Source organism: Rhinatrema bivittatum, chromosome 1 (assembly GCF_901001135.1).
Source record: "Rhinatrema bivittatum chromosome 1, aRhiBiv1.1, whole genome shotgun sequence".
Classification (NCBI taxonomy): Eukaryota; Metazoa; Chordata; class Amphibia; order Gymnophiona; family Rhinatrematidae; genus Rhinatrema; species Rhinatrema bivittatum.
The window spans coordinates 608,719,717-608,746,254 of record NC_042615.1 but is presented as its reverse complement, the minus strand read 5'-3'; the positions used below and the strand labels follow the sequence as shown (position 1 = coordinate 608,746,254).

General features: G+C 42.4%; 1 protein-coding gene across 1 annotated transcript in view; it reads left to right on the top strand.

Moving 5' to 3' along the window:
- Positions 1-25,080, top strand: part of HSD17B4 (hydroxysteroid 17-beta dehydrogenase 4) — a 424,146-nt gene extending 399,066 nt beyond the window's left edge. The window contains exons 23-24 of the mRNA XM_029620119.1: positions 19,047-19,174; positions 24,669-25,080. Coding sequence (XP_029475979.1) covers positions 19,047-19,174; positions 24,669-24,758 — 218 coding nt within the window. The 3' untranslated portion in view covers positions 24,759-25,080. The remainder of the gene's footprint in view (positions 1-19,046; positions 19,175-24,668) is intronic.
- Positions 25,081-26,538: the final 1,458 nt, after the last annotated feature.

The following is a 26,538-nucleotide window of genomic DNA, read 5'->3' as shown; positions in this document are numbered from 1 at the left end:
TAAATCCTAAAATATGGTGTAATGGAACTGGAAAGGAAATGGCTGGGACATGTGAATGGGCTTTTTGATGTGGAGTACAGACGATACAATCAGTAACATCTGCTGGAAGAGTCTTTACTAATTCTTGTATTGTCTGTACCCACAAATTTGTTAAACCTGAGACAGGGGCCTGTTGGAGAGGGAAAGAAGTAACAAGTGGCCATGTATACGTTAGTACATATAAACAGGTTAGTAAACATAACATTTTCTTTTCCTTCAGTCGTCAGTCTACTTCAGAGAGAAAAGATAATGCAACAGTCCAATTATAGTATCGGATTAAATGTCCGTATATCCGACAAATGTACCCAAGTGGAATGTTCAGATAGTTTAGCAGCAGTATGGCTGAGGTCTGTGATAGTGAAAGGTCCAACGTATATCGGATCCTTCCAAGTCTTGTGGGTGTAATTCTTTCGTAGTACTTGATCACCTACTGAAAAGGAAGCGCAAAAAGATTGTTTAGGAACCTTTTTCGATTCAGTCTGTATTAGATCTGCTGCCATGGCTACTAGGGGCTGAACTTTTTTCCAATACTCTACTTGAGTATCAGTTTGTCTTATTCTCACCGGATTCATAATCCGTCCTGTCTGTAATTGAAATGGAGTAATCTCATGGATTGTACCTGGCGTATTCCGTATATTCATTAAGGCCAACGGTAATACATCCAACCAGGTATATAATTTGTTTGTTTTGTTTTTATTTAATGCTGCTAGCAATACCCTCAATTTTGTTTTCAATATTCCGTTATATCGTTCTACCAAACCATTCGAGGTTGGCTTATAGACTGACACACGTCGATGGATAATATTACAGATCTCTTGTAATTCATTCATAATTTGATTATTAAAGTGTGTCCCATTATCAGATACAATTTTGATTGGACATCCATGGGCTGGTAAAATTCTATGTAAAAAGGTATCAATAACTACATGAGCTGTTTCTTTTGTACATGGGAAAGCTTCTATCCAATGTGAAAAGCTATCCACCCATACCAATACATACCGTTTTCCTTTAACTGCTTCAATCATATCAGTGTAATCAATGTGCCATTCCAAACCTGGTCCCTGGGGGATAGGCAAGTTACCAGGACTCACAGCTGGGCCTCGGCGAGCTATATGAGTAGAACAGACTAAACAGTTATGAATTATCTGTACAGCTAGAGCATAAAGATTCTGGTTCCAATGATTACTTTGTATGCCTGCTAATAGTGCAGTGGCAGACAGATGCATGGTTGCATGCCATGCAAAGAAGTATCGCAACACTTCTGATGTTGTCAAACATTTTTTTCCATTAGGGTGGAGCCATTCTTTCCCTTTTTTATAACATCCAATTGTCACCCATTTCTGTAATTCCTCACCACTAGGTTGTTCATGGAGTATGTCAAGTGGCATGGGATATGGAGTATGCATTAATTCTGAGCTAAACCGTGTTTGCATAGTCATTAGTTTCACGGTAAGCACTTCTGTAGCAGCTTTATCTGCTAGGTCATTTCCTTGTGCCTCAAAGCTCATATGTCCAGTATGTGCTGGCGTCCATACTATAGCAGTTTTAGAACCAACCCCTTCCCTTTTCGATAATAAATTCAGTATTTGTTTCCAGTTGTTGATATGTTGTAAGGGCTGACCCGTGGCAGTAATCATTCCCCTTCTTTTCCATTTCAATAAATGGTATTGTAGAGAACTAACTACATATGAACTATCAGTATAGATCGTGCAGTGCTCTTTTATTCCTGAAGATTTCAAAGCTGCTATTACAGCAAGGAGTTCAGCTTCTTGTGCTGTTACACCTTTCCCTGTTTGATACTGTATTTTGGTAATAATATCTAAACTGGGTGTAACACTTAATGCTGCAAACGCTGCTTGCTGGTCTTTCTGTGCCCCATCTGTAAACCATATTAGTCCCTTGTCAAGGGGATCAAACTGGGTCAGTAAAAGATCCGGGATATCTTTTCTTTCAATTTGTCTCTGTACATTACTAGGAAAAAAACAATCTAGTAACTTATTCTGAGCTTTCGTGAGAGGTGCTGTTACTATATCTTGGCCAGTCAATATTGTTTGATATTTACCAAATCTGGTTGCTGTCAATGCAGCCTGACTAGTCGTTAGCAAATGATGTATTGAATGAGCACAGTGTAAAATTAACGAGCTATATGGCATCATAGCTCGCCATTTACCAATAGCGGCGACAATAGCAGTTAATAACTTTGGAATTTCAGGTAGAGCCATTTCCACTGGACTATAGGATCCAGATAGAAATGCCACTGCTTGTTTCGGTGTATCTTCTTGATTTACAAAAGCAGCCCATGTGTTTCCCATGTCTCGGACCCATATATGCACTTTCAGCCTGGGGTCTACAGTACCTAAGGGTTCAGCCTGTAGTAAAGTCTGTAATACATCTTGTATTACCATTTCGTCATCTTCAGTCAATTTTATTGGCGCATAAGACCCAGTACCAGCCGGTACCTGTAAATGCCTCAGTAGAGGAGAAATGCGCGCTGAATAACTTGGTATCCATTGTCGACAGTAATTAAAAGTTCCCAATAAACCTCGTAATTGCTTTAAATTCTGGGGAAACTCCTGTTTCTGTAGTTCTAACAATAGGTCCTTTGTTATGTGTTTAGTAGCTGAGGATATTATTTGACCTAGAAAATTTACTTGAGTCTTAGCTAATACACATTTCTGTTGATTACATTTATATCCTGCCTCACCAAGCCTTTGTAATAATTTAAATGTCCATTCACAACATTCTATTTTAGTTTCAGCAGAAAGCAATATGTCATCAACATATGTAAATAAAGATACTGATTTAGGTAAAACACTTCTGAAATGCTCTAGATCCTTGTTTAATTGTTTTGAAAATACAGTCGGGCTATCTGTAAAACCTTGGGGCATCCGTGCCCATCGATAAGCCTTTGTGCCTAATACAAAAGATGTTAAATCACGAGAAGCAGTATGTAAAGGAATTGCAAAGAATGCATTAGATAAATCAATGACAGAGTTGAACTTATATATGGGCTGTGTTTGTAATAATGTCAGAGGATTAGCACATACTGGATATTGTGGAATCACTATATCATTCAATGCACGTAAATCATGAACAATTCTGACATCATTTTCTCCTTTTGGCACAGGGAATAAAGGAGTATTATAGGGTGACTGTGATTCTTCAATAATACCATGTTTTAACAATCTAGCAATATGTTTCATAGTAGGTTCCATTAATTTTTCTTTTACTGGATAAGGGCTCACATTTGGTCCCAGCTCAAATGGTACTGTTTTAATTCGATAAGCTGGAGCTGTTTTTGCTCTACCATAAGGAGACTCTTCAGTGCTCCACAAATCTAAAGGTAGTTGATCCCATTTCCATTCATCTGGGATTTCATTCTCCTCCTCACTTCCTATTGAAGTGAGTAAGGAAAGGAGGCTCTTAGATGCTGGGATTTTAAAGGTGAGAGTTAATCCAAATTGAGTAAGTAAGTCTCGTCCTAGTAAATTTACAGGGCAATGCTCAGCAATTAAGAATTTAACTGAAGCTTCTCTTTTACCTTGTGTAGTGTTAATTACTACTGGGGTTAATTCAGTTAAATGTTTTTTACTGGGCTTGCCATCAAAGCCAATAGTGGTGTTTGTTTCAATGGATCTTTTTACAGCGCTTGGTTTAACACAAATAACAGATGATGTAGCGCCTGTATCAATCAAAAATTGCATTGGAACCTGCTGAGGACCTACTAATAATTGAATAAATGGCTCTGAATTATGTAAGAATACAGTATCTCCCTGGATCATTCCTCTATTCCCTGCAGTCTGTCAATAATTACCTTGGTCCCACACAGGGAATTGTGAGGGCTGTTGGCCAGCCTGTAACTGAGCTGGTGCTGATAACGGCGATGTCTGCAATGTTTGGTTAAGCGGCGGCGGTGTCTGTAAAAATGTTTGTTGATCAGGGACTCCTGATCGCCTGCATTCAGTTGCATAGTGTCCAAATGACTGGCAATTCCAGCACTGCACATGAGCTCTTCTATCAGGGGACGGTCTATTCATTATCCCTTGTGCAAAACCTCTTCCTCCCCTTCCCCTTCTCATCCCTCGACCTCGGGGGATATAGGAGGGATATGCTCCCTGATATATTCCTTCATACGGGGTACGCGGAGGACCCTGTATCACATAACAATCCTGTATATCACTGCCTTGTAGGTTTACTGTATCCTGATTTCTTTGTGTTTTCATATTCTTTTTCTCTTCTAAGTCCGCTATCTGTAATGTCATTAATTTGCTAGCCATTTTCTGTTGCTCTTTATTAGAAGTTCTTATCATTTTGCAATGCACTGAGGCGAAATGCATTAAAGTGTTTCTCACCTCTGGCCATGTTTTTGTTGAAAGTGCCACAACATTATTCAAATTAGTCTGCATATTTGCAGGCAAAGTAGCATAGAATAAATGTAAAAATACAGGGATGTTTGGCTGTATATCAGCATCCTGCCCGGTTTGTGCCTTATACATGTCCATACATTTTGTCAAGTGCATTGCAAAATCAGTTAAGCCATCCCATTTGGTTGCAGTGATGGCCGTAAAATCTATACTTGTAGGATACAGGACATTTAAAGCATTTACCAAATCTATCCTATCTTGGCCTTGGAAAGGAATTCCGTCGGCAATATGGGTGAGAAGCCTTGGACGTGCGCTTACTGCTGAGAGTTGTGGTAAACTAATGCCGGAAGCTGCACATAGCGCCTTAAAATCCCCTATGGCTAAATGTGTTCCGGCCGTATTAGTATCTATTGCCTCGAGCCAGAGCCTTGCTCCTTTATGTATACTAGGCAATTTTTGTATAATCGTACTAATATCTACTGGTGTATATGGTTTATAAGCTGCAATGGGTGGCTGTTGCCCATTATCTCTTAAGAAGATAGGAAATTCTTTCAATTCCACATTATCTTTCTTGTTTCTTACTCCCTTAGCAGGTGGCGAGTTTAAATCTTGTATACATTTTAACCATATGTCTAAACCTTTTTGGATAAATTCCAAATCTTCTGACTCCTTGCAATATTTGTTGACTAATTCCCTTATTTCTGAAAGCTGTGCTTCAGTTACTGGCCCTTCCGGGTGGCAAGGAGTGTTTATATTTGCATTGCCTAATTCTGTCTTAACAGTGGTCCACCATGGAGCCCCATATGAACCTTCCTCATTCGTTTTAATCCTTTCTTTAATCATCTCTGGTGTCAAGGATGACCCTTGAGCCGTTTCTGTTGACCGACTCTGTGGGGTTTCTGATAACACATTAACCCGTAATTGCTGACAGTCCTTGCCATCGGCAGGTGTCAGGTGCACTAATCCCTTAATTTTAAAGTTATCTGTTCCAGGGAAAAGCTCAGCAGCTTCCCGTTCAAATTTAGCTGCTTGTTCTAAGTCCGGATATAAGGGTTTAGGCTTTTGTACAGGACCTTTCAACGGACCATAGCCTGCTGGTATAGGCATTAAAATTTCTTGATCACTGTCTTCCAGCAGGGGACATGTAGTCACATATGGGGGCGGATTTAGGGATTTTGATCCTATCTCACCTATAACCTTATTTTTCTTTTTTATTTCTTTATCAGCTGTATATAAGTCACCTGTCACTGAAAATAAATTCCAGACATGCAGGTGTTTCTTTAGACTATTTTTCTTTTTATTATCTTGTAGGAATGTTAACAATGGCAATAAATAACTAAGTTTCAAAGATCCTTCCATGGGCCAGGAAAGAAAGGAATCTTTAGCAGAGTATTTACCCCATTTGTCATTTGTTTTCTTAATAAGGTCTTTCTCAAATGGAAATAAATTAATTACATGCTGGACAGCCGTACATGTATCATCACTGTTAACATATAATGTACGTACCGTGTTAGGCTTTCCTAATTGTCCTTCTGGGACCCTTTTAGGGGTTGGGTGTGTGTTAATCATTTTAAACTGTCGTGTACTTAGGCTACGCACATATAACTGTATATAGTAACCAAAACAAAATAAGAACACAAAATATATACACGCTAATATCAACCCACACAGTAAATACAAGAAAAACAACAATTGCTGCAGCGTTAAAACCTCAGGCGCCTTTTCTCAAAACTATCACCACGATTTACACAGGACTCCTGGCTTTAATTACCGATCACTCCTGGACCAGTTGATCAAGCTGGGCCCTAGGGGATCACACCAGGAGAACGTAAATCTTCTACTCTTCCCAAGAAATAATCAGAGCTGCTTCCACAAACATGTGACGAATGCCCGCATTCAATCCACCAATTGTTTGTAATAACAACTCTGATTGTTTGCAAATAAACAACTCTGACCAAGTCTTAAATCACACAATAATATATTTATTATACTGAGTATAAGCAATGGTATACGCAGGAAGCAAAGGTATACTCACAACATGTACATAGCACATCTATGGTCTGGAACATTTGCTTAATTTTTCCTTTTTGCAAACTCTTTTTATATACATTTTCAATAAGCTAATTGATAACTACTATTTACTCCAAACCACAAGATTTCAGTTAACCTCGCTGCAAATACAGCTGTTCTTTGTTCCTGTTTGATCTTATCTTACTTCATATGTACAAACTTTCTTCACAGATACCCTTTTTCAGATCTGTTATCTTCACAGATACCCTTTCTCAGACCTGTCATCTTCTTATCTTATGCTCATCCTGTGACTTCACTTGTTGACGTTTCACCTGGATTCTGCTAATGTGTGTTTTGCTTTGCAAAACTAGGCCATAGTTCATATGTTGCTTTGCAGAACTAGGCCATAGTTCACCATAGCTTCTTCTTCTTTCTTCAGAGCCTTAATTCATTTTGAGGCCTCTGGTATTTTTTCCTTCAGGATATTCTACAATATATATTCACCAGTGGTGGATTGCAGGAAAATATAGGCCTGGGGGATTTTTTCAAAACCAGCCCGTGGGGTAACTGATGCACTCATGTACTTGTCCTGCAGCACATATGTCAACAGGTCCCAAAAGCATGCCATGTTAATTCTGGAACCTGATGGAATTGAGCTAAAATATCTCCAAAATAAATGTCTTGTGACGTAAAAATATTATTGACAGCATGTATATTATACTTGTATGGAGTGCTGAAAAACCCTACAAAAAAGTAAAAAAGATCCTTGGAATTGGTATTAGGTCTATTGTAAAGTGCATTGGGTATGAGCTTTGCCCTCGGAAAGCCACAAGTCAACTGGATTACAATTTCAATATAATAAATCTTCATATCAAAACTGCAATAACTGCCAGCACTCAAACACTAACAACCCTACTTATGAAAAGGCAACACTGTGATCATTACATCAGACCCTAAAAAGCCAATACTCCCACTATTAGGAAAACAGAAAAAGCCATGCTGCTACAGATCCCTACACAGAACATCCACACTAGCAGAATACATCAATTCAGTCACAGATGCAAAATACAAACAGACCCTCACAAAAATGCAGAATAAAGTAACCATAAAGTATTATTACAGACATTCAGACAAAAATTGAACTGTTAACCGCAACAGGCCAGACTATTATGCAGTGCAACAACGGAAAAACAGAAATATTACAATACCTGGAAAAAACATCAAAATCAGTAAATATAAAGGATCAATAGAAGTAAAACCATACTAATAAAAATAATATTTCAAAACAGCTGACAAATAGAACATTTAATAATTGAAAACTCATACATTTTCCAGACCAATAAAATATTTCAAACACTATGCAATACTTAAAAAGGATAAAAAATCTTTGGTTGTTCATAACCTGGAATCTTTTGATTTTCAGATGCCCTGAGATTGTTGTGGATTAGCAAGGGAAAGGTGAGGGGTTGTTCCTCCCATTCTCTCATATAAACATACATGCTCAATCATAGAACATCCACACACACACAGACATGCTGTCTCAGACATAGTCATATATGCTCTTTCACCCACACATGCCCTCACAGAGACATCACACACACACACACATACTCTCACTCATTCACTTCCTCTCCCCTCCCCAGTAGAAGTACAGCAGCAGCCTCCTCTTTCAGACCCCATGGTAGAGGACCACTTCATTTTTCTTGAGGCCATGGTGGCTGATGCTGCTCTATTTTCTGCAGGGGGGGGGGAGGTGACGCTATTGATTTTCCTCTAGCCCTTGATGCCTCTTCCTGCGACAACCCAGGGAATGCACGTCCATGGAGGCTGAGGCACAAGAGCTGTTACTGCTGCTTCTTGGACGCTGCGCGAACTTGGAGCCAATGCTGCCCCTTCTTGCAATGGCCGGCGCTTTTATTTTTCCTGCATGGCCTCCTCTTCTTCCCACCCACGCGGACCCACCACTTCCTCTTCTGGGCCGTGCGTTCAGGAAGAAGGAGGAGTCGTACGATCGCCGCCCTCAGACTGGTGGCGCACCGGCCCTGCATGACTATCTCTCTTCACGCCGTGGCAGGATGGGCTTTGCCGCGGCTCACAGGTCCTCTTCAGGCACAGCAGAACGAGCTGTGGCGCAGCCCACAAGCCTCACTTCAAGCACGGCTTCATCTGCTGTGCCGTGACTTTGTAGATATATTTTCAGGCCGCAGCAGCCCTTCTCGTTTTCTTTGGTAGGAATCCTTGTTTAAAAAAAAACAAAACACGTGATGGGAGTGACCAGCCCACCGGGGGAAGCCTGAGCCCCCGATAGGCCAATCCAACCCCTGGACAAGGTATAACATTTTATACAATTACCAGGATCAGTTGGCCAGATTGAGTCCCTCTGATGTCCTGCTTCCAAGTATGCGGGGGGGGGGGGGAGCAATGATTAAAGTAATATTTATGATTTCTGCTCCACTTTACTGGATTCTCTTCCCCCATCCTAGGTCACAGAGTAAACCATTCAAATCCTCCCTTGATCTTATGTTTAGTCATTCTTCCTTGTGTTAGGTGAAACAGGGTGCCTGCTGCAAAATTAATGGTGTTATTGACTGATCCCATCAGGTCATCAAATAATCTGGCTTTGTCCCATTGTCCAGCCTGTAGATTGTTTACACAGCTTTAGAGACCAGTTCTTGCATTGTTCTCATGGTGATAAGATCATATCAGCCTTGTTGGGATGATGAGATCATATCAGCCAGCTCCCTGTATTTATTTTATCATCCCATGCACACAAGCTGCAACACATACTACTCTTGAGGGAATTCTGCACAAAAATATTTAATTCTGCTGGTTGCTGGTTTCATGGAGTGTTCCCTTGTCCTAATGTTGTTCCCTATTAACCCATTCCATCCCATTACTGATTTTATAAATCTCAGTCATATTCCCCTCTGTCATCTCTTCTCCAAACTAAAGAGCCCTGGTCTGTTTAGCCTTTCTCCACAAAGGAGCTTTTCCATCCCCTTATTCATTTTTGTTGCCCTTCTTTATACCTTTTCTATGTCCATTATGCACATAATACTCAAGGTGCAGTTGTACCATGCGTCTTTACAAAGGCATTATGATATTCTGAGATTTGTTCTCTATTACTTTCTAAATAATTCTTAGCATTCTATTTGCCTTTGTGACTGTTGCCACTTACTGAGATGAAAATTTCAAGGTATTGTCCACAAGTATTCTGAGGTCTTTCCCTGGGTGGTGAATAGGGGCAGTTCTATAATGAGGCAAGTTGAGGCAGCTGATTCAGGTGGCAACATTTTGGAAGCGGCAGCAAGTGTTCCCTCCCCTGCCCCCCCCCCAAATAAAAACCCCACCTGTGTGACGGCCACCTTACCCTGTCTCATATTCTAAAGCCAGCAGGGTTTTGCAGACAAAAGAGATTCTAGTGGGATGCTGAATCCCTGCCAGCGTTAGGAAAGCAACATGGCAGAAGAAAAAACCCTTCTGGGTCACTGTCAGCTTTTCTCTTGAAGGCAAAGAAGAGGCCCAGTCAGGCAGCGGCATTTCCTGAAACCAAAGAGGAGGGGAGGGGTCCAGAGTGTGTGTGTGTGTGTGTGAGCATGCCTGTATGTGAGTAAGACAGTGCTTTTGCATATATCAGAGTGAGAATGTGTGTGAGTGTGTGTGTATGTGTGAATGTGTGTCTGTGTGTAAGTAAGTTTAGGGGTGCAGGGACCTGTCTGCTGCAGGAAACTTCCAGTTCCCCTCCCACCATATCTCACCGATCCTACGTTCATGGAAAAGACAAAGGGTTCTCCACAGAATTAGACTTTTATTTATCATATTTGGCAGGATTAGCATTTAGAAGATAACAACAATACATGTCTCTAACATCCTGGCTACTAAGCACCAATTTACCCTAAAGAAAGTTCTGTACCATGGGTGGTTTAAAACGTGCCATAAACCTTAGTCTGTCTAATATATTAATACTTATGGCTAACTTACTTACCCCTGGTCCCAACTTCAGGTGACTTCCCTCTGTTTACCTCTGAAGCAGGCTCTGGCTGGAGGTCTGAAGACCTGTCTGGGAAGGAGGCTGGCTTCCGGGTCTGATACTGGCAGAGCTGCGGGGCTGCTCTCGGCTCCTCACTGCCTCCGACTCCACGTCACCATCCAACCCTAGACAGGGCGTCTCTTTTCCCTGGTTTGCTGGCCACACCTAGTCTTCTCCCTCCTCGAAAGCAGGAGTTGCTGGGGATGCTTCGGGTCCGCTTCCTTCCTCATTTTTGCCCCCCCCCCCCCCCAATACTTTCCAGCTGATAATCATATGCTCGTGCATAATCATATAGTGGGTGGAGGGTCTTTGCCACATTGCAGGTTTTTCCCCCTTCCCTTTTCTTTGGGGGGGGGGGGGGTTCCTGCAATGTCTGGACTGAGGCTGTATGCCAGCATCAGCGTTTTCTCTGTTTCAGAATGTTCCCCCTTCATCCAAGGATGAGGGTCCTTCTGACCTCTGGACTTCTCTTTGTAGGTCCATGACTTCTGCTTATGAGCTTAAGTTGCTGCATTGTCCCTCTGCCTTGGTTTTATTTACACAGGAGCTTACAAACAGGCAGGTCTTGATAAGTATCCTTTAGTTCTGGTTTAAAATTCCCATCTGGGCAAAGTTTCTTTTTTTTTTTTTTTTTAGGTGTGACAGTGTTTTTGGGCCTGGGCCTGTAGGCACACTTGTCTGCATCCTTCTTTGGCTATTATGATTCATATTGAGTGCTTTTTTAGTTCTGGTTTAAAATTCCCATCTGGGCAAAGTTTCTTTTTTTTTTTTTAGGTGTGACAGTGTTTTTGGATCTGGGCCTGTAGGCACACTTGTCTGCATCCTTCTTTGGCTATTATGATTCATATTGAGTGCTTTTAGAGGTTAAACATGGGTTATCTCCCTACATGTGTGTGTGAGTGAAAGAATGTGTGTGACAGTGCCTGTGTACATTTGTATGTGTGTACGCCTGTGTTAATGTGAGAGTGTTTGTGAGAGAGCCTCTGTGAGAGTGCATTGGTGAGAGAGTGCCTGCATGTGTGTGTTGAGATCAGTAGCACTGTTGCTAAATTTCATGTTTGAGATTGTGCACTGCTATCAGCTCTGAAGCAGCAGGAAATGCTTGCCAATGTCAGCTTCTCTCCTCTGTGTCATTGGCTGGGATGGCTCTCTCGGGCCTCTTTCGCCTTCCTCTTCAGCCACAGCCTGGATGGCTCTCCCCACAGCTCTCTCGGGCCTCTCTCTCCTCCCTCTTCAGCCGCAGCTCTCCTGGGACGCTCCTTGCCTTCTTCAGCCACAGGCATGATGGGCTCCATCCTTGGCTCATGGCCCTTTCTTTTCTGCTTCGCCAGTCGTGGTGGGATGGGCTCTGCCCATGGCCTCACTATCTGGGCCTTTCTCCCCTGCTTGTCGGCTGCAGCCCAGCTGGACCTTTTTTCCCTGGGTTTTTGGCAACCAGGACAGAAGCTTGTGCTGGCAAATGTTAGTGTCCACCCTAAGGATTGGCGCTCTAGGCGACCACTTAGTTTGCCTAATGGACATTCTGGCCCTGGGCAAGGTCACATCCTTTTCTGATGACCATTCCTCAATCATCTTTCTGGCTTTTGCCATTGCCTTTGACCACTAAGATCATCAGATATGATCAGCCCCAGATCTTGTTCTAGTTTCATGCTTAGACTTTCACCCCTATACTGTTCTGTTCTGTTCCCTTGGGTTTTAGCAGCCCAAATACATGACTCTGCGTTTTTTAGCATTAAATGTTAGCTGTCAAACTATAGACCATTCCTCAAGTTTCACCCTGTCCTTATAGTTTCTACACCTTCCTGGTCTCTGCCCTTTTGCAGATTTTAGTATCATCCACAAAGAAACAAAACTTTTCTGATAGTCCTTCTGCAATATCATATACAAAAATGTTGAAAAGCACCGTCCAAGACCTGATCCCTGCAGCACACCATTACTAAAACCCCTCTCCACAGAGTGAACTCCATTTACTACTTTCCTTTGTCATCTACAACTCAACCAGTTTCTTACCCAATCAGTCACTTTATGACCCATACCAAGGGCTCTCAGGTTATTTGTAAGTCTCCCATGCAAACGTTGTCAAAAGCTGTACTAAAATCCAAATATACTTCATCTAGCACTCTTCCTGATCCAACTCTCTGATCTTCTGGTCAACAAAATTGATCAGATTTGTCTGACAAGATCTACCACTGGTAAAACAATGCTGCATACGGGGCAGTTCTATCATGAGGCAGGATGAAACAGTGACCTCAGGCAGCAAAATTATGAGGTGGGAAAAAAGTGCCCCTCAAAACTCTCCATCCATGGCTGCCTCTTCCTGCCTTCAGGCCCATCAATGCACAGCTCTGCTGATAAACCCGCAAGGTCCTCACTCCCTGCAAGCAGTAAGAAAGAAAGAGTGGCCATGCAGGGGTGGATTGGCCTATTGGGGTTTCTGGCATGGACTGGTAAGCAGGTCAGGAGAATCACATGGTTTGTGTTGGTTGCTGCGGCCCTGTGCCCGTGAAGCCACTATGACAGTATCAGGCGCCACAGCATCTTTTATCACAGAGTGCGAGCCTCTCCGCTCACTTCTGTGTTTGTTTTTTTTTGTGGGTTTTTTTTTTATACCGGCACAGTAGCAGTAACAGCAGTGGCAGTTCCATGCGTCTGTTGCTACTGCTCTGCTTAGGCACCTCTTTCCCACCATCGCTGCCTTCCTGTCTCCTCCCCTCACATGCTTCTACTGGCAGCTGACAGGAGGCCGGTGAGCAGGTCTCTCACCGCCAGCTCATCTCCAACACTGCTCTCAGCCGTTGGGCTGTGGCAAAAAAGTAATTGAAAACAAAAAGCAAACCTAGCATTGGGGCCTTCCAACTCACCCCTTCCAACACCAAGGGGGGAAATCAAGCAGCAACAGGCAGCCGACCCACAATCCAGACCCTATTCTTGGGGCCCTGCTTGGATACCCCTGACCACCAGTATAAGTAAAAACTAATTGCTTTATTTATTCAGAGGGGAGAAGAGTGAGAGAGGGAAAGCATCTGAATCAGTGAACTTGTGTTTTTGAGCAAGAGTGAGCGCGTGTCAGTGAATGTATTTAAGAATGCATGAGCCAGTGATCATGTATGTGAACATGACAGCATGTGTTAGTAAGCAAGTGATAGTTTGTATGTGAGAATGAGAGCACACTTATGTGTAAGTCAATGAGTGTGTATGTATGAGTTTGAGAGCATGTGTGTGTCAGAATGTTTGTGTGTGTGAGTGAGCATATGAGAGTGTGTATAACAATGAGCATGTGTTAGAGAGTGTCTGTATATATGAGAGAGAGGAGAAAGTTTGTGCAAGTCACTACCTCTGATGGAACAAGTGGGAAGGAGGCTGTACCACAAACATCAATCAAGGAAATAGGTTGTCTCAAAGTATATTGTATAAATGTAACATTGAAGAAACTGAAACCACTTGTGATAACCAGCAATCGTTTATTTAAATCATGGAGAGGAGGTGTAGATAATAGTGATTGAAGTAGCTGAGTCCCCCGACATATGCATGTTTCATGGACGTACTGCATTGGAAGAGACAGATTACAGCTTCTGTCAAAACATGGCGCTTGTCAAATATCCTGTATACAGAGTTATTGTAAGCCTCCACCTCTGACTACTCCACAACAATCTTAGGGTGACTGGAATCAAAAGTTCCTAGGTGTGGAGAGCAGAAGAATTTTTAAAATCTTTTATTGTTTTTAATTATTGGATGGTATTTCAAATGTCTGTTTTAAAATATTTTATAGGTATTAAGGAAATTTTTGATTGGATGCTCTAGTCATCAGCTGTTTTGAAATATTCTTTTTATTAGTATGGTTTTAGTATTATAGGGGTAGATTTTAAAAGAAGCGCGATCAGCCTACTTTTGCTTGCGCATCAGACTCAAGCAAAAGTACGCTGGATTTTAGTAGATACGCGCGGAGCCGCGCGTATCCACTAAAATCCTGGATCGGCGCGCGCAAGGCTATCGATTTTGTATAGCCTGCGCGCGCCGAGCCGCGCTGCCTCCCCCCGTTCCCTCCAAGGCCGCTCCGAAATCGGAGCGGCCTCGGAGGGAACTTTCCTTTGCCCTCCCCTCACCTTACCCTCCCTTCCCCTACCTAACCCACCCACCCGGCCCTGTCTACACCCCCCCCTTACCTTTGTCGGGGGATTTACGCCTCCCGGAGGGAGACGTAAATCCCCGCGCGCCGGGCCGCGACCTGGGGGCGGGTACGGAGGGCGCGGCCACGCCGCCGGGCCGTAGCCACGCCCCCGTACCCGCCCCCAAAACGCTGCCGACACGCCCCCGGAACGCCGCGACGACCGGGCCCGCCCCCGACACGCCCCCCTCCGAGAACCCCGGGACTTACGTGAGTCCCGGGGCTCTGCGCGCGCCGGGAGGCCTATGTAAAATAGGCTTCCCGGCGCGCAGGGCCCTGCTCGCGTAAATCCGCCCGGTTTTGGGCGGATTTACGCGAGCAGGGCTCTGAAAATCCGCCCCATAATGTATATTTTGTTTTTATTGTTTGATGTTTATAAGGAATGGTGATATTTCTGTTTTTCCATTGTTGTACTCCTTGTCTGGCTTGTTACAGTTTCCAGTTCAGTTTTGTCTTCATGTTTCTGTTTATACTTTATGATCTCTCTGTTCTGTGTTTAGTGAGGATCTGTCTGCATGCGTGATTGAGGCGAAGTATTCTAAGTGTGTAGTTTCTGTGTGTGTGTGTATATATATATAAACGATCTGGAAAGGGGAACGATGCGTGAGATCATCAAATTTGCAGATAACACACAATTATTCAGAGTAGTTAAATCACAAATGGATAGTGATAAATTGCAGGAGGACCTTGCAAAACTAAAAGATTGGGTATCCAATGGAAGATGAAATTTAATGTGGACAAGTTTATGGGATTGCATATTGGGAAAAATAACTCATGTTGTAGTTTCACAGTGTTAGGTTTCATGTTAAGAGTTCCTACTCAGGAAAAATGTTTAGGTGTCATACTGGATAACACATTGAAATCATTGGCTCAATATGCTGAGGCAGTCAAAAAGCAAACAGAATGTTAGGAATTATTAGGAAGGGAATGGTGAATAAAACAGAGAATGCCGTAATGCCTTTGTATCACTCCGTGGTGAGAGCACACTTTGGGCCGGATTTTAAAAGGGTTACGCCTAAAGTCCAGGGATATGTGTAAGTCCCGGGGCTTGCAAAAAGGGGCGGGGCCAGAGGCCTCTGACACAGTGGCCATTTGCCTCTGTGTCAAAGGATTGTGTGCTGGCAGTCTGCCGGCAGGCGCAAAAGGTGAAATAAAGATCTTTGGGGGGGGGGGGGGGGGGGGGGTTAGAGTAGCGCTGGGGGGGGGAAGGTTAGGGGAAGGGGTGGGAAGGTTAGGTTAGGGGGAAGGGATCGGAGGAAGGCAGTGCGGCTCGGCGCATGCAAGGTGCACAATTGTGGACCCCCATGCGCTCGCTGATCCTGGATTTTATAACTTGCGCACACCTGCACACGCAAGTTATAAAATCGGGTGTACATGTGCGTGCGCCGCACACGCATGTTATAAAATGTACCCCTTTGAGTTACTGTGTTCATTTCTGGATATCATGTCTCAAAAAAGATATAGTTGCACTGGATAAGGTACAGAGAAGGGCAACCAAAATGATAAAGTGGATGGGAACGACTCCTCCGTGAAGAAAGACTAATGAGGTTAAGGCTGTTCAACTTGGAGAAGAGATGGCTTTAGGGGGAGTATTTTGGGGGTCAACAAAATCACAAGAGGACTAGAACCATTAAATGTGAATCCATTGTTTACTATTTCAGATAATACAAGGACAAGGGGGCACTCGATGAAGTTAGCAAGTAGCACATTTAAAATAAATCGGAGAAAATTTTTTCATTCAACACAAAATTAAGCTCTGAAAGTCATTGTCAGAGGAAGTGGTTAAGGCAGTTGGCTGGGTTTAAAAAAAGGTTTGGACAAGTTCCTGGAGGAGAAGTCCATAACCTGATATTAGTCAAATTGTCTTAGGGAATAGCCACTGCTTATTACCAGCATTAGTAGCATTAGCTAAGAAAGGTTTATTAACGATCCCTACAATAAAGACAGCAAGGCTTAGCGAAGTACATGAGAGGGCAATTTCAATTGCAGGTCCAAAGTTTTGGAACACACTGCCCACGCAAATACGGCTGCAAACTGACACACAGAAATTTAAATCCGACCTTAAAATGTGGCTATTTACATGTGCTTATGCAGAGAATGGTCAATAATCAACAGCATGTCTTTATTTTATTTTTTATATCCTATTTTAGTTTATCTGTTGTATTTTAGCTATGCTTCCACAATCTTTTAGCATTATGAATATATATTTTATTTATATAGTCCTTTTAGTCTAACTTTAACAGCTATTAATAACGTCTTAATTCTTTTATATTTTAGCTGTTATTACTTTATATATCATTATTGTATTTCTATGATTTTAAATGATTGTACACCATTATGAAGGTTTTTACTGATGTGACGGTATAAAAACCAAATAAACCATAAACCATAGGATGCTGGGCTTGATGGAGCCTTGCTCTGACCCAATATGACAACTTCTTATGTTCCTGACTTGTTCTGTTTTCCCAATAAGAGGTGTATTGATGTTTTAGAACTTGGTGCAGTATTTGCAGTGTTGCTTTTCATGGGAAGGACTGATAACGCTTGAGCGCTGGCAGTTAGTGCTCTTTTGATAGGGGAGGTTTACCGTATTGCAATTTGTAATTGTTTACTTGTGGCTTTCTGAGGGCCTCGAGTAAACACCTAATGCGCTTTGCAATAGGCCTAATCCCATATGGGTCCCAAGTATCTTCCTTTGTTGTCATTAGCGCACTCTCTGCCATTCCTCTGGAAACCGTGACCCTTGCCTCCCCACCTTCTTCGTCATTTCAAATCACCAAAAAATGCTAGACTCCAAGGAGAATAACCCCCCTCCCCTTGCTGTCTCTCTGATTTGACCTGCACTGCGCCTTGGGGGGGAGGGGATCTTTTTCCTTGCCTTGAGCCGCCCCTAGCTGCATCAGATTTTATAATCCATTGGATTATATCCTGCTGTATTTGTTGTTACTCACCCTAGGCATTGTTTGAATGATAGGGCAAGTCATACAAGTCTATAATAAATAAGTACTGTCAGCACTGCTGGGCTCAGGAGATCTAAATTGCAATAGCAGTGATGGGGGAGAGGGTGGGGGTTTCTCGGCAGCTAGGAGGGCGTGCAGATTGTGAGAAGGGAGCAGAGAAGCGAGGAATAGGAAGGGGAAGGAAAGGAAGTGATGAGAGAAAAAGGCAAATGTGATGAGTGGGAATATGCAGGCCTGTGGGACGAGAGGGCCTAAAGGGTAAAACATTTGGAGAGACTGAGAAAGGTGTATGCATGTAAGAGAAAAAGAGAGAGAGCTTTGTGGACAGAGTGTATACAGCAAGGGAACGGAGTAACAGAGATGAGATTGGGAGAGTTAGGAAAAAATACAACAAAGAATTTAGAGGTAAAGGAAACAAAGGTGAGAATATTAAAAAAGAGAGAGAAAAAAGAAGTGATTCGTATGCACAAATACAAAGCTGGTAATGCTTTTTAATATAAAGGGGGTTATTTATGTTAAGTGATTTTATAAATAAATGTGTGTGCCGGTTCATGCAACTGTGCCACAAAATCTTCAAAACTTGCACAGAATTTCTAACTTTGACAAAGAATCAATCCTATCAACTACTGCAGGAAACCTGGAGGGGAGGGGGGGAGGACTTCCCCCAAGCATAATCTGTATTATTATTTTAATGTTATATGGTATTTGTGTGCATTGTGTTTTGTTTAACAGTTGTACATTGCTTTGGGTGTGTGTAACAGTAAGGCGAATAATAAATTGTATTTTAATGCAGACAGTATATGACTTGTGACAGCAGTGTGTCTTCGCTCTCCAGGCCCAGAAGTTTAATTGCTAGTGTCTCTTCAAGTGGGGCTCTGCTGGGGGAGGAGAATTTTTCCAATGCTTGTTTGTATCTTTTTTTAAGTGGGGGGAGTGGAGGATCGTGCGGTTCGTTGCAAAAGAACGTTCTCCCTGACCCCTCTTCACTTGTGTGTTTTACAGTTGCACTTCCCAGGTGGTTGAAGTCACTTAGCCGCCTCCTTGTGCCTCTCAGTGCACTGGAAACATGTCATTTGTGCAGCAGTTGATGCCCTATTTTCCTTGTTTCTCTGTCAGTAGCGCACACATACAACCTATACCTGTGTTACACCTGTCTCGGAGGTCGCAGTATGCATCTGGGTGTCTCATGCACATGATTCTTCTCTGCCATAGCTCCTGCAAACCTGTATTTTAGTAAATTAGGCTCATTGTTTGCTTAATACAGCATGGGATTATTGCTCTTTTAAAAGTATTTTTACCGAATGTAGAGTAATAGTATATTTGGTAATAAGGCACTTCTCAAGGTTATCTTAAAAACTGTGGCTAGAAAATAGAGAATATGACAGCTATGCGCCAAAAGATATTATTCTTTGTGACTGTTCAAACATATTTTTGGCTTGATGGAGCAGAATAAAACTAATTTGATTCCCTTTCCACAGCCATTGACTTGAAGAATGGATCTGGAGAGGTTTACCGGGGGCCTGCACGGTGCCATGCTGACACATTCTTTACCGTTTCTGACCAAGATTTCATGGAGGTGACTCTAGGCAAACTCAGTCCTCAAAAGGTAATAGCATGCTCAGGTAACTTTGCTCCATTCTACAGTTTGCTGATCTTCTATTAAACCAGCAAAGCTTGTAGAACAGCTCCACAAACTGGGAATGCAATGTAATTCTCAGCAACAGCTAGGCTTGTGTGACAATCATATCCATGAACATAAAAATATTATAACTCGTCTTCTAACCTCAGGTTTCAAGACCTACCACTACATATGAAAAAGACAAATGTTTTCTGAGCTTTGACCTTAGATTACAGGGAGGGTCACTTTACAATAATTGTCGTTGAAAGGCATGCAGATGGTAGTGTTACAGGTTGAACTTTGAAAGGGAGCATGTTCAGAGCTGGTGCCACACTGCGGTTGGCTCTTACTTTGTTTTTCCACGTGGGAGACTCTTTAGAAATGATTTCAATTCCAGCTTCTGTGCTTATTCGGAGCTTGGTGGATTGCGGTGGAAACTTATCATTCCTAGGGAGAGGGGCACAACAATGTTGCATCTGTACTGTAAGGGGTTACACTTCTCCCCCCTGCCGACCCCCTCGGTTGCAGCGTCTGAGGGCAGGACACTTCCACTTCCATGAGATGAAAATAGAGAAATTAGTTGTGTTGAAAATAATTGATTAGCTATGATGACTATGTCAAACTTCTGGCCGGCCTGCCTTCCTCCCATTTTGCACATTTGTTATGGACTGTCTAAATCAGCTTCTTTGGTGGCACCATATGAGGATTGTCTGGGTTTTGTAAACCTACAGGTTGGATGAGTACTAGCAAAAATATTAAAAGTTGGTGGTGATTTGTTTATATGAGGTTACGCATTTCTGTAAATCCTGGCATGTAGCCAGTTCTGTCTATGGGTATATGTGTTATGCGATGAGAGATGACGTAGGTTTTTGTGATTATTTGCATCTATACACATCGTTTAAGCATGATTTATATGGTATATATTGTTGGGATTTATTGAAAGATGTGATGTGCATGCCTTCAAATTTAAGAGAGATGTATAATGTCATCATTGGTTGCTGATTCTTTGACAAAGTGCTAGTCAACATGAAATGCTCTAGGGGCTTTCAGTGTTTCTTTCATTGCTTTGGCCACCCAGGCTTGCCCTAGCTTCTAAGTATGGAGAGCGACCTTGGCTTTCAGTTTTTATTTCCTTTATTTTTCCTTAGAATTTATCAATGTTTGTTACAGGAGAAAATCAGTGGGAAAAAAAATGACGCTTCATTTTTTGAGCTGTTTTTGTCTGTATGTATTTCTATATAATATTACTGTCCTAGTTTCTATCCACCAAAATAAACTGATATTTATCTGGAAAACTAAGCAATTTTTTCCACTGATTTTCTCCTGTTTTTCTTCTTATTGTAACAAACACAGATTATATTTATGTCTGATTAGATTCCCTAGAGAAGAGGTTTCCAAACTTTTTCTAAAGAACCACATAACTTTTAAAAATTGACAGGGTTGGATGAACATTTTAATGACCCTCCCCCCTCATATTTCCTCTTTTTTTCTCTTCTCTTCTTCCACTCTCAATGTCTCCTCCCAATCCTTTCTCTCTTCCAGTAAATTCCCCTTATTTTCATCTTTTCCCTTCCATTCATCTCCCCCCCCCCCCCCCCCCCCAGCTTTTACCCTCTTTTCTTTACCCTTGCACCAGGGGCAGATTGCAGGCAAATATCAGCCCGGGTTTTGTTTTTGTTTTTTTTTTTTTCAAAACTGGCACACAGGGTATCTGTGACTCACTCGTGTGCTTTCTCTGCAGCAGTTGCTTCAATACCTCCCAAAAGTACATTGAGCTTATCATTGAGAAGTATGTCATGTGTCCTAGAGCCTGACAGAATGGAGACAAAAATTCTCCAACATAAATTTCAGCTTTTTCCTAAAAAACTAAACCAGGGGTGAGGAAACAGAGTTCTAATCCACTTCCATCTATGCAATTGGTTGGGTCCCCCAGAAGTTTGGTTACATCTGTCATACATCCTGGTTTCCTGGTCTGGTGTTAGTCTCTTGCCCAACCAATCAGCTTGTGAACCAGTTGCCAAGTAATGAGACAACCGCACTGCCAGCCAGTGGCTCAGACATGCACACACACACAGACATTTGCTCTTGTGCTGGTTCTCTTGTGCTCATTCAGCGAGCGCCTCCCTGCCCAAGCACTGCTGCAGCCAGCTGCCCCTCTAAGAGCTCAATCCAGCCCCCTCGGACAAAACCTCACCAACACTACACAGGCATCTCCTTCTGGCTCATCCCCTCCCTATCTATGACAGTAGCTCGCCTCCACTTCTCAGGGCCTCCCCACTCCAGCACATTCTCACTGACTACATGACAGAGTCTGCTGCTTTTATGGTTCCTCAGGCTCTGTTCTGCCTGGGGAGGGGTGTGGGTGGGGTAACCAGAAGGGATCAACATTGCCTGCCTTCGGGGCTAAGGAAAATAAGCCCTGGCCAAGACTATAAGCAGAGACTGGGGAGAACCTGGACCATGATAGCATAGCTCTAGGTGGATCCGGTTCAGCCAGGGCTGGTGCAAGGGTATTAGGTACCCTAGGCAAACCTTTACAGCCTTGTACCCCCAGCTCACCCTCCACACATACAATTAAAAATTCTGTATTTGTAATAAGATTTTATATGAAAAAGGCCATTCAATCTTCTGGAAAAAAAAATATCAGAACATGCATATTATATTTACATGCACTGCTGTGGTATCAATCATAAAAACCTGCAAAAAAGTAAAAGAAATACTTGAAACTCACATGGTATTAGGCCTATTGTAACATGTTGGATGTGGGCTTAGCCCTAAGAAAGTCATGAGTAAACTGAATTATAATTACAATATTGTAAACTTCCCATATCAAAACAGCACTAACTGTCAGCACTCAAATAGTAAAAACCCTACCTATGAAAAAGCAATACCTCAAATATTACATCAGGCCCTAAAACATCAGTACACTTCCTATTAGGAAAACAGAATCAGCCAAACTACTATAGATCCCTACACAGAAACTATACCTTAACAGAATTCCTCACCTTGGTCTGGCCCAGGCAGAATATAGACAGACCCTCACCAAATTCAGAATAAAGAGAACAAAACATACAAAGAAACATACTGACAAAAATTTAGCTGGAAGCTGCAACAAGAAGTTGCATATGAAAAACAGAAACGTAACCATTCTTCATAAAACATCAAACAATAAAACCAAGAAATATAAAACATAATAAAACAATACTAAACAATGAACAAATATTTCAAAACAGCTGATGAATGGCATATCCAATAATTGAAAACTATAGAGCCCAATATTCAAAAAACAACTTAGCTGGATAAGTCGTACTTATCTGGCTAAGTGGCGCCACTGAATATCTAGCTATGGTCAGTGGGCACCACTTAGGTGGTAGATAATTTAGGTAGGGAATGGGTGGATCGGAGAGGAATCAAGTTAGTCAGATAAGTTATCAGGCCACCTTCAATATTCAGAGTTAGCTGGATAACTTATTTGGCTATCTCTTGTTGGGCCACAGGCCTGACTTAATGTTTGCCGGATAAACTTAAGATAGCGAGGTATATTCAGTGGTACAGAATAAGTTTATCCGGCTAACTTGCCAAGCCATTCACGGGCTGAATATGTATCTCCCAAAATTTTTTTAAATTTAATTTACTGATTTAAAATATTAATGGTGTTTGGGAGACAAATAACACCCAATAATTAAAACGAAGGATAAAAATACAAATCCACTGTTCTCCATAACTGGGAGCATTTGATTTCCATTCATCCTGAGACTGTCTTGGATTATTAGCAGGAGAGAGGGAGGTGCACAAACTTTCTCCTTCCTCCTTTCACACAAACACACACATGCATGTACACTGTCTAATGTACACACGTGCAAGTAGGCTCCCACTCTTTCTGTCTTTCACAGGCACACACACACACACACACACACAGGCTCCAAATCTCTCTGTGACACATACACACAAGCAGGCTCCCAATCTCTGTGACATACACACACACACACACACACGCAGGCTCCCAATCTCTGTGACACACACACACACACACACTCACACACACACGCAGGCTCCCAATCTCTGTGACACACACACACACACTCACACACACACGCAGGCTCCCAATCTCTCTTTCACACACACACACACAAAAACTCTCTCATACAATTGTTCTTTTACTCATTGTTCGGCCCCATCGGCCTAAGCTCCGGTTTGCTAACATGTTTCTGCATTTCCTTCAGCTCCGCCAGCCTGACCTCTGGTGGCGGCTGCTGCCATGCTGCTCCTCTTCTCTTTTGGCCCACCTCCTCCTTTTCTCTTTCAATCCCGCTGGCCTGGCCTCCAATAGTGGCCACTGCCCGTCGCTCCTCTCTTTTTCAGCCCTGCCACCACATTGCTCCTCTTCTCCTTCAAGCCCGCTGCCACGTTGCTCCTCTTCCCTTTCAGCCATTGCCGGCTGCCCCATTGCTCGTCTTCTTCGTCTCTTCTCTTCTCCTGCAGCTTAACAGTGGCTGGATCCTCTCCTCTTCTTTTGGCTGCTAGGGGCTTCTTTAGGCTCTTTGCCCACCAGAGCGTGGGAAACACAGTAAGCAACAGATGCAGCAGTCATGCTGTCGCCTTTCATCATGTGACTGGCCCACCGGGGCATGCCCGAAGCCCTGATAGGCCACTCTGCCCCCTGCCTTGCCCCATGTCTTCCCTCTCCCCCCCCCCCAGCATCACTGTTGATTCTTACGGGCATGTACATGCTGCTCCCCATGCTGTTTTGCTGCATGTATTGTCCGGACCTAGTTCCTGTGCATGCCCCACCATCTGTCTTCTGGGGAGGTGATGCGGGAAAGCAGCTGTGGCCTGCAGCTATGTTTTTTGATGAGTGTGAAAATCAGTTTGAACTTATATTCACCTTTGCAGAATCACAGGAGACTTTATCAGGGAAAATCACTTTAAAGTGGTAATGAAGGAATAATGGTGTGACTTTTATTTGACCATATCCTTGCCACTGTTGTATTGTTTGCAGAGTGTGAGATTGGACTTCTGAGCTAGGTTTGAGACTTGCTGCCTGTTTTATAGTCCTCGCACCACTTGTTTGCGATGTGTTTTGTTTTGCAGCCCAATGAGAGTGCTTGTCTGTTAGGGATCCAGGTTCCACAAAAGCAGCCAAGGGGGAAAAGAGACAAAGTATTCGTGTTTCACAATGATCACTCAATAGCATAGGCAACAAACACACAGATATCAGCTGTTGCTGTGACTTTCTTATTTTTTAGATATGCTTAACTTCCAAAGTTTTGTTTTGTTAGAATACTGTTTAGAAGAGTAAATCTTTACTTACAACAGATTTATACAGTGTTCTAAATTTGGATATTAAGTACAGATCGTCCAATGTCTGATGAAATAAACATTTCAACTCGTTTGAAAAATAAGTTTGCAGGACTGTCCAAAATATATTCAGAGGGAGTAATGGTATCTGCATTGCTTTGATTTGTTTTTCCTCTTGTTTTAGGCCTTCTTTTCTGGCAAACTGAAGCTCAAAGGCAATATCATGCTGAGCCAGAAACTGGAGCTAATTCTCAAAGACTATGCAAAACTGTGAAAATGTGCCTAGACTGGCGCACCCCAGCAGAAGAATCTGACCTGCTGTCTCTTTACTTAACTCATCTGATTCCACCATAAAGTATTGAAAATGAAAAGCAAAACTCAATGCGCTGGTTGCTCTTTATAGCAAATAAATTTACTGCTGATTTTTTTTTTTTTAAACTTGCCTACATTGTTATAATCACAATAGTTTCCACCTAATTCTATCTTACTATTGTAAATTTGAATGAAAATCTATATGGTTGATATAGGATTGACTATATCTATGCAAAAATCTGTCCGAAAAACTCTGATTAATAAAAACCGTACGTGAGTGCAATGTTGTTTTTTGTTTTGTCTCTGTCTGCAAGTATTTTAAAGCCAGTCTAAAATCCCGTGCCTGCCACGGCTTTGTCTCTGGACCATGCTTATTTGTATAACAGGTTTCATTTCTGCTCCACAACATTCATGGTTTCTTGGACGAGACTATAAGGCAAATCATTTTTTCCCTCAGTTCGTTGTCATACCGTACATTCACCTGAAGGCAAAAGCAGTGTGTTTGAACTCTGCCCTAGGCTGTGAGATTTAGACAGCTTGTCACTTAAGAGAGTTACCAAGTGCTGTAAAGCACAGCCTCATAAGCCCAAATTTAAGAGCACACATTATGTTACAGCCATGCCCTCTGCTCGCTTCGTATTTCAAGCTTTGTGCCTCCATAAAAAAAAGGGAATGGTAGTGTCTTAGAAATTGAGTTTCAGCATGAGTTGTTTGAACGACATAAAATGGCTTTGCAAGCCGGAAGGCTAGCTAATCTGCACTTATTTTCTTCCCCTGGAAGGCTTCTGCTTTCATTACTTGCAATATAAGACATGCTGAGAATTGCAAATAATTGAATTCTGGCACAGGAGGGCTGCATCTTCCAACAGCCATCCTTACAAAAGGCCCTCTGTATCAAGTGCTTTCCCCTTAGACACAAAATGAGAGAGATCCTTTAGTACAGGGATGGTGAACTCCAGTCCTCGAGGGCCGCAAACAGGCCAGGTTTTCAGGATATCCACAATGAATATGCAGGAGAAAGATCTGCATGCACTGCCTCCATTGGATGCAAATCGTTCTCCTGCGTGCTCATTGTGGATATCCTGAAAACCTGGCCTGTTTGCGGCCCTCGAGGACTGGAGTTCGCCATCCCTGCTTTAGTACATAGAGGAAAATGCTAAAGGAAAGAAATCTGATGATTTTGAGTCATTAAAACTTAATGTTGTAAATGAATAGTTTATTTTGCCAGCAATAATGTATTAATGGTTAAACTAAATGAGTAGTAATTGCTCTTTGACCTCCACCACCAGAGGCAGATTTTCTTGTGTTGCTCTCTGTCTTTTCTCTCAAGCTGTCTAATTATTATGATATACTTATAGGACGAACAGAATTACATGTCATGTAAGTAAAGCATACATTTCAATGTTTCCAGTATTGTCCTGTTAGAGCTTTTTTTTGTGTGTGTTTTTGAGCCACATGAGCCACTATGGTTACAACAAATATGAATGGTCTTTAGTTGACTAGTATTAAACCGCAGGGATGCCTGATCGGGGCTTGTTGATGTTTCTGTCATTGATGATGATACCGCTAAGTTCCATCTTCTTTACTTTGAAAATCAGCCTTCCATGGAATATAGGCTTGCCAAGTGGCTCAAGATTGTCCTTACAAGAACTGTCATTGAAAGTCATGCATATGGAAGTGCTGTTGCCCGAACTTTGAAAGGGAGCATATTCAGAGCTAGTGCAGCTCTGCGGTCCGCGCTT